The following is a 9,609-nucleotide window of genomic DNA, read 5'->3' on the forward strand; positions in this document are numbered from 1 at the left end:
AGCCTACTAGCTTTTGGATCCATTCCCCGTTCCTGTTTCTTTTTATTTCTTCCTTTTATTCTCCTTTTTTTTTCTCCGTTCTCCTTTAGGTATATATAAAAAAGAAGGAACAATCTCACCAGCTTTTTCCACTCTTCAACCTGAATTTCTTCACCTGCCTACTGAAGAAACCACCCACCAGCAGAAGCAAGACATGGAGCGGAACCTGAACCAGCAGGTGGTGGCATACTTAGACTGCACTCTGCTACCCAACATCCAAGATCCCCTTGATTACTGTTCAGCATAACTTGATTTGTGGCCCCAACTGGCCGAGTTTGCACTGGACAAGATTTCCTGCCAGGCCAGTAGTTGTGCATCAAAGTGGATGTTTAGTGCGGCTGGGGGCATAGTTACCATGAGGAGAATTCACCTTTCTACCCAAAATGTGTGGAGACTGACCTTTGTGAAGATGAATCAGGTGTGAATCAGCCATTATTGCCACATGCCAGTGCCTGATGCATCAGACAAGATCAGGGGTCGGCAACCATCAGCACTCCAGATGCTGTGAAACTACAGGGTGGGCCATTTATATGGATACACCTTAATAAAATGGGAATGGTTGGTGATATTAACTTCCTGTTTCCTGTTTGTGGCACATTAGTGAGGGGGGAAACTTTTCAAGATGGGTGGTGACCATGTAAGCCATTTTGAATCCAACATTTGTTTTTTCAATAGGAAGAGGGTCATGTGACACACCAAACTTATTGGGAATTTCACAAGAAAAACAATGGTGTGCTTGGTTTTAACATAACTTTATTCTTTCATGAGTTATTTACAAGTTTCCAAGTCTTTGTTTACAGCCATTGACATGTCGTCGAGGTTAACACGTGCGGAGCGGATAGAAATTGTGTTGATGTCTGGTGAATGCAGTAACTGGGTCATTGCAGCAGATTTCAATGCAAGACAGCCTACGAGACCACCCATCTCCCATGCTACAGTTAGCAAACTGCTTGCTAAGTTTCGTGAAACTGGTTCAGTGTTGGTTTTGCCAAAATGTGGACGCATGAAATCTGTCACTAATGAAGAAACATCAGTGGCTGTCCTAGCTTCATTCAGCAAGAGCCCACAGCGTAGCACTCGCTGCATGTCACTGGAGAGTGGCATTAGTCGAACATCCCTTCGGCGGATATTAGCTACTCACAAATGGCACCCTTACAAACTCCAGCTACTGCAGCATCTCAACGAGGATGACCCAGATCGGCGCACTGAATTTGCAGAATGGGCAAAACAAAAATTGGAACAGAACGCTCAGTTTACGCAGAAGATTTTGTTCAGTGATGAGGCAAACTTTTATGTGAATGGTGAAGTTAACAAACAAAACCACCGCTATTGGTCTGACACTAACCCACATTGGATAGATCCCTCCAAGACTGTTAGAACCAAAACATTTATGGCATGGTGTGGTATATGGGGTACAACGATAGTGGGGCCATTCTTCATCAATGGAAACCTCAAGGCCACTGGATATGCGAAATTGCAACATGATGATGTGTTTCCGTCTTTATGCACTGAAGCTGGCATGTTCCCTGAGTTTTTCCAGCAAGATGGTGCACCACCACATTATGGGTGTCAGGTCTGAGCATTCCTAGATGAACAATTTCCTGGAAAGTGGATTGGTCATTGTAGGCCAGTTGAATGGGCCCCAAGGTCTCCTGATCTGACCCCCCTTAGACTTTTATATTTGGGGTCATCTGAAGGCAATTGTCTATGCTGTGAAGATACGAGATGTGCAGCACCTGAAACTATGGATACTGGAAGCCTGTGCTAGCATTTCTCCTGCTGTGTTTCTATCAGTGTGTGAAGAGTGGGAGAAGAGGGTGCATTGACAATCCAACACAATGAAGAGGTGCATTGACAATCCAACACAATGGGCAGCACATTGAACACATTTTATAAGTGGTCAGAAACTTGTAAATAACTCTTGACAGAATAAAGTTACGTTAAAACCAAGGACACCATTGTTTTTCTTGTGAAATTCCCAATAAGTGTGATGTGTCACATGACCCTCTTCCTATTGAAAAAACAATAGTTGGATTCAAAATGGCCGAATTCAAAATGGCCGCCATGGTCACCACCCATCTTAAAAAGTTTCCCCCCTCACATATACTAATGTGCCACAAACAGGAAGTTAATATCACCAACCATTCCCATTTTATTAAGGTGTATCCATATAAATGGCCCACCCTGTACAACTCCCAGCATGCAGACTTACTTGGCTGCTCTTGTAACTCCCACAGAAGTGAAAGGAAGATTCTGTGAGTTGTAGTTTCAGAACAGCTAGAGTGCCGGAGGTTGCTGATCCCTGGACTAGATCATTTTGGGTGCCAACCAAACTTTGTGAAAGAAGACCCATTTCTTCTTGCCACCTGCTACACCCAATATTCTAAAGCTGCAACACGACTGATGCCACACACCTGCTGCCTCTGCTGCCATGTTCTCCTAGTGCCACCCACCATCTTGTGCTGTTACTGCTACTGATGTTGCCCCCCACCCTGTGACTGGGCCACTGTGTTTACTCCTCATGCGTTTGCCACCCTCACCACTCTGTGACTGACCACTACGTTGACTCCTCATGCGTTTGCCACCCTTAACACTCTGTCACTGACCACTATGTTGACTCTTCATGTGTTTGTCACCCTCATGCGTTTGCCACTTCACCACTCTGTGACTGGGCCACTGTGGTGACTCCTCATGTGGTTGCCACCCTCACCACTCTGTAACTGTGCCATTGTGTTGACCCCTCATGCTGTTGCCACCCTCCCTATAATGTAACTAGGCCACTGTGTTCACACTTCAGTTATTTGGTCAGTTTGAGCCCTGTAACTGACTAAATAAGTGAAGTACAGTATGAAGCGATTCTAAGAGTGACGCCTGTCAACTGCTGGTAATACAGACACAAAGTAACTATTTCTCTACCACAGCGGACTACCTATGCATATTTCTGCAATGCACAGTGTTCTACATCAATATACAAGTTCTCTGCAGCCAGGAAATAGCTGTTTTTAACGCAATTCATCACTAATAAATTCAGATTGAATCAAATCTTTTTGGAAAATTCGGCAAACCATTCAAAAAGAATTTTTGAAAAGTTTGCTCATTTCTAATAACAATACCTGACTGTTAATGGCAGGGCATGTAATGGGTTCTGTGACATCAAACTCTCTTCCGCTAAGCGTCTTAAAATTGTTAGGGCAGATAAAGGAGTGTGTAATGAAAGTGCCACCTTTGTCTAGATTGTGGACAACGAACCTGTGGGAACTGATTGTGCTTGTTGACCGCTCAAATTATCTTTTCTACTGGTGGTGGTCTATCTGGGCTCGCCACTGCATGTTTGCCATGTTTTAGTGCCTTCACATAACCACTGCTCCCAACAGCCTGGAGTCAAAATGACCATCCTGCTCCTCTTGGTCAAGTGATACCCCCTTACCAACTTGGCAAAATGTCTTTATTGCATCATAGAGGCATCTCCAGCCGTCAGTGATCAAGTGTACCAAGAGGTACACTACCCAAGAGTAGCCTCTCAAAACTTTTTTATACGGCAGTGAGTGAAACACTATCAAGCACTCTTATTACAAGACCCAGTGTCTAATCAGACCACCTTAATCATTCATTCATCATTTGCATATGTAGATGAGACATAACTATATGCAGACTTTTGCAACAGTCTAACATTTCTATTTGGTGGTTTTATATTTTTGGGCAGTCAGTTTATATTAGAAGGAAGTAGGTTGATGGTTTAATGAAAAATTGTGAGATGAACAATTATTAGACTGATATTGTCACTAAATTTCCATTCAGAAAGATAGAAAAAATTATTTAAAAGAGACAGACTTGGATGCTAGTGGGAAAAGAAGCTGTAGGCGTGTCAAGAATAAATCACAAAGCAATAAAGACCCTTTTACATAGGTCAAGGATTGGAGTGATTGTTGGGGGTGATCGTTTCCATGAATGTTGATAGTAATGCGAGTGTGAATGTGCCACTGGTTATCCAATGGATAAGCAAACACTTGTTTATCAGGTTTTTGCCTTTTTTATGCGGCACATAAAATCATGATATGCCGGCAGCATATCTCCCTCTGTAAACTCAAATTGAGGTTCTAAAAACCAAAAATTTAAATGGGGATGAGCGATCTCCATAGCAATCGTTCATCCCCATAGCAAGGAAATAATTGTTGCAGGTAAATGCTTCTATGACCTCTGCTCAAGTTTACTCAATAAATGTAAAAAATTGGTTCATTCCTGATTGTCTGTGCATTGGTCCATGTACTGTAACAGGGACTTTATAGTCCTCAAATGAAGCAGTCAGCTAGCTATTAACCTTCATTGATACAGATATGATTAAAACTGTTGGGGTGGGGATGTAGCATTCAAACCTGCTGTGTTCCTGAGTCTTCCTGTTCAACTGCATATACAGTGTATGCAGCAGGCACAGGGGCGCACTACTCAAGTTTCTGCCATCCAGCCCCCGCTCCTCTTCTTCCAACTCTGGTAGTTCCATCCACTATAGGCCTTGGCTATTATGTCTGATTTTTAGGCTTCCAGACCTGCTTCATAGGGCACAGGAGCTCTTGGTCTCTTAAAAGGCAAGCATGTGCGCATTCAAATTGCTAGTCATCCACATGTATTCAAGATGCTCTCCCCAGTAGGAGGGTTCCTGAGCCTTAAGATTCCTAGTCTCTAGTGACGAGAAAAGGTGCATTCCCTGCTTGACTCCAGTCTGACTGTTGACTCCAATTTCTGGTCACCTGCCCTGACCTTAGCCTATTTTTTAAATTGCCCTAGTGCTGCCCGCCTTGACCTCTGACTTGCTTCTCAGATTTGTTTGTACGTTGTCTGCCCCCAACTTCGGCCTGTTACTGGACCTCGAATATTGCCTGTTTCTTGGTGCTGAGCATGAATGTCTGTTATTGATTCAGTATAAATCTATGAAAATAAAATGAAACTGTATGCCACCTATGGTATCAGAAGCACATGGAGTTCCATAAACAACCTTTTGTGAAACAGCTGCAAGAAGAAACTTTTAATGTCTCTCTGAGAAACATAGATCAAATATGTGTTGGTTGAGGATGATCTTGTACCCAAATAAAACAAATGTATCAGCTGAAAATAAATGTTTTATTCAGTAGCAGACTGTATTGCAGACAGCAGACAGAGACTGGATTTAAGGATGGTAATTCAGAGAAGACTATTATAGAAGAACATGAGGGCAAGGAGAAGGACATGCTATATTGCACTGTGAGGTTTTCATTTATTACAGCAGTAGCTTCCTTGATCCTGACAAGGGTCTGGACAGCAGGGATTGCAGGGATCTGAAAGGAAAGAGACAATAGTTTAGAACATGACAATAATAATATATGTATCATTATGCATCTTCCATAACCTAATCATGTATCATGATTTCCATAAAACTTGTTGGATTGTAGGATCAAACCATTAGTACACAGCACAGAATTGTCACATTGATTGTAGTGTCCTTTCTGTGGTCTGCATACTATGGTGGATGAGAGTCTGAGAAATCCAAACATACTAAATTGTTGGAAAAAAATTGCATTACTTGTTGTTTATTCAAATTCCTGTGAGCATTGGTTTAATTGTGCGCGAACATACATACAGAAACAGCTGTCAATCACTTATTGGGACCTTCCACTGGACTCAAAGTTTTAAAATCAGCTGAGATTTTAATCAGCTAGAAGTTGCACGAAATCTGTTCTCTCAAAACTGCTCAATTATTACCCTACGTCATCCTGCCCGCACATACTTGTACTGTATACAGTTATGCAAACCAGAACAGTTGTCATATACTCCAATCTATTGTCTACATGGTTTGCAAATATAATTGTCCTATGCTTTAACATATGTTGGAAAATACAGCATTATGTATCAATGTATGTAAGTCAAATATAAACAGAGAGAAACTATAATGGAAAGGTTTGAACCTCTTCCATGTTTTTCCCCAGTTCTGATTTTAGCTTACCAATATTAATGCATAATACCAACTAAAATCCTGTTGATCCGCCCAATCTATAGCATGCCCTGTGTGACGGGGAACCATCTAAACAATTATGTTGCAGTAGTAACGGAGGCATAGGGGGAAGGGGCGTTGAGTGCTGCATTCATAGTGTCATCGGCCTATCCATTTGTAGGCTTACACAGGCCATGGAAACCTTCACCACTGTGCTGTAATTGTTTATGTGCTCCTGCACCACATTATACAAGAGAAGCAAGACTTGTGAAGACATTGTTATAAAGCTTTTAAAGTGGTTGGTCACTTTCTATAAAAATTCCTAGAACCTGCTAACCTTGTGGCCAGTAGCCTTGCTAAGTCTTACCTGAGCTACCTGGTTCATTACCCCTCACTGCCCATGATTCCAGTCTGTAAACAGTCGATGCTGACAACTGGCACATCCATGGTAAGATGATAACTAGGCTTTAGCAAATCAAACTCTGGAACCTAGATCAAACCTTGACCAAACCCGACTCCGGATTGCTAATTTTAAATTTCTTTAAAGATGCAGAAATTAATACCAAATTCATTCACCGAAGTCTCGCATGACTCTGGGTGAAACTAATTTTGCCTCCAAGGAGGCAATACATGTTAATGCTATAGAGATGAAGGTCAAATGAAGTTTTTGAAAGAATTAATTTTGGATCTATGATGTCAACACTAATGATGACAGACCCCAAGATTAACACATAGCGTCACCTGCCTATATATTTTTAGGATTGTGATAAAAGCATTCAGTTTAGTCACAGATATATGCAGTGACATTAGCACAAAACAGAATACGTCCAGGGCAGTGGTCTCTGTGAATGTGACCACCACCATCTTTATTACCTTTAATGCCATGGATGTGATGTGTGTCAGCATTCACCATTTCCAGAACAGATCTATGGGCAGCAGGGGAGACTGGACTGGGGTTATCAGATAAGGCATGAGGAAGCTTAGGTTTTCCTAGCCTGGTGCCCACAATATTAGACTGTTATAAGCATTTTTTCATTCGTTTCAGTGCCACCGCAGCAGTGGTGAAGCACCATACACTGCTGCGGCTATTCACTGATTGGTTACAGTGGTTAGAGTGGTTACACAGGTGTACAACACATCACCCCTCCAGGCAAATAATAATGAAAAAACTAAGTGGACCATTGGAGTGAGTGCAATACTGAGATGGCAGGCGGTTTATCAAGGAAATAATGGTTCTTAATCTGTTATTTTATGGTACTTCCCCTCTGTTTTCTGTTTCAGAAATCCCCTTTAATCCATGCATTGATACCCATGTATCTGGGACCCTTTATCTAAATGTTTCAGTCTGTATGTGTACAATGTTTTTAACCAGATAACATATTACATTGCATGCTTAGTTCTGTTTCATCTTCTCTTTTGCAATTCCCAGTTACAATACAGCACTTAGGCTTCATTCCCACAGGAGGCAGAGCAATCGGGCAAACTGTTCCGGCAGACAAGGTCTCCGGATCGACCATAGCCGGATAGTGCAGAATGCCCGCCGGACCCCATAGATTATAATGGGCTCTAGTGGGACTCTGATCCCTCCCTAGCATTTATACCAGGATTTCGCTGGAAAAAATGTAAAGCATGTAACTAACAGTTTTTGTCCGCCCAAATCCTGGCATAAATAGAGGGAAGCAGCCACAACCCTGCTAGATCCCATTATAGTCAATGGGCTCCGACTCTTAAAGGGGTGTCCGGGTTCAGAGCTGATGCTTTCCTTTGCACTGCACTAAATCACGCAGGGCAAAGGCATTTTTGGGAGTTCCTGTGATGAACCAGGGTCTCCATGGCTTCCAGGCAAAGGCTTCTGCCCAGCAGTGATCCCGGTGACATCACCGGCACTGATGGGTAGGCTTTAGAGCTGCCCTAGCCTGAAAAACGGCTAGGGCATTGCTAAAGCCCGCCCATCAGAGCCAGTGACGTCACCAAATACCTAATACCGGTAATTACATTTATTATAACAGAAAAGTAAATGTCTTACAGTTTACAGATTTACAGCTTAAAGATTACCTTGCTTGTGGAAACGGTTTTGACCATGATGATTATGGTGAGAGCCATGATTCTGAATTCCAAATGTACATGCTAAAAATACACCGAATAGGATTAAATTCATATTTACTGATGTTATATTGTGCACAATTTTGTGTTACTTGTTTATACTGTGTATTAACAGACCTTATAAACTGGTGGTAATATATCAGAAAGCATGTCCACATTTATACACCATTTTACAGTTCATACATGGACATAATCTAGATGGATGTTTATGCAACATTGGAAACAGTCAACAAGCTGGTCATCAGGCATGGTTCTTACAAATTAGCCGAGCTCCTATAATATAGTGGTTGATTCCTACATCAGAATGCTAAATTTTATATGGTGTTTCATATCATTCAAATTACTAGAGAAAGAATTGTGCAACCATTGAGTAAACCAAGGAATTCTGGGAGAATGAACATCTAAATCCATCAGACCTGTGAATCCGGTTGTAAAAAGTCATATAGGTACTAATCAAAAAATTACATCTATTCAAACTTCCATGTACTTTATATCCATGTAAAAACTATAAAATAGTGTTTGATAAAATTGATATTTGCTTTGGCTTTCATAGTAAAAACTTACGGTCTTGGCATGGATTTACACAGAGAGGGACTTTTTGGCAGGGGTCTTTGCATGGATTCTGGCACTGGATCTTTTGGCCACATTTTCCTCCTTTGATTCCAGACATGATTGGTTCCTGGTTCAGTTGTTTTCTCTGGATCCAGAGATATTGAAGAGTAGAAGCTTTTTTCCCCAATGATGTTTGATTTCAGACTGCTCGGTTTATATAGTGGAGCTGGAATCAGGAAACATTCCTCGTATGGCTGGTCACAGCAACATTTACAGGGTGCTTACATATACACATGTCTGCAATAAAACTTAATTTCATATCACATGGAACATTCTTTTATTGATACATGAGCTAAATTATTAGTAATATCATGACTAGACATAAATAATTACAGATAAAATGTATCACATACCTTACTTATTGCATGTGCATGAAACAGAGGAGTTTGTCACACCTTGTGATAACAATTAATACGTGCAAACTAGAGATGAGCAAGTTTCTTGAAATTGGTTTTGGGTTCAATTTGTTGATTTTATATTTTTTTATTTTTTTTATAGATTTTTAGCTGAATTGTTTCTACACAAATCAAATAAGTACCAATTGATTGTAACATTGGTATATGACACCCTGAGATCACCTAGGACTTTGATGTTTATATATTTTCATTATCTTTTTTTTTTTAAATATTTCACAATGTTTTGCTCTTTCTCACAGAGACAGACATATATAGCTAAATGCTTGGATTTCCAAAAGAGCTGTCAAATATGAAAGGTGAGATCTGATTGGCTGCTATGGGCAAATAAGCCAGTTCTACTTTACACCAGTTTGATAAATCACCCCAAATGTCCCTATAGTGTCCACAGCAGCTATAATGTCCCCTAGAGTGCCCCCAGTAATAATAACACCCTAGATTGTGCTCCAGGAAATAATCCCTGTATAGTGTCCGCAGAAA

The 9,609-nt window shown here is 41.1% G+C and overlaps 1 protein-coding gene across 1 annotated transcript; it reads right to left on the bottom strand.

The window, feature by feature from the left end:
• Positions 1-5,149: 5,149 nt before the first annotated feature.
• Positions 5,150-8,831, bottom strand: LOC122940180 (proline-rich protein 9-like). Its single transcript, XM_044296612.1, has 3 exons — positions 8,669-8,831; positions 8,057-8,128; positions 5,150-5,348 (listed from the first exon to the last, which is right to left on the bottom strand). The coding sequence occupies exons 1-3, from the start codon at positions 8,772-8,774 to the stop codon at positions 5,284-5,286; spliced, it is 243 nt and encodes an 80-aa protein (XP_044152547.1). The 5' UTR covers positions 8,775-8,831; the 3' UTR covers positions 5,150-5,283.
• Positions 8,832-9,609: the final 778 nt, after the last annotated feature.

The sequence above is a fragment of the Bufo gargarizans genome, chromosome 6 (genome assembly GCF_014858855.1).
Source record: "Bufo gargarizans isolate SCDJY-AF-19 chromosome 6, ASM1485885v1, whole genome shotgun sequence".
Taxonomy (NCBI): Eukaryota; Metazoa; Chordata; class Amphibia; order Anura; family Bufonidae; genus Bufo; species Bufo gargarizans.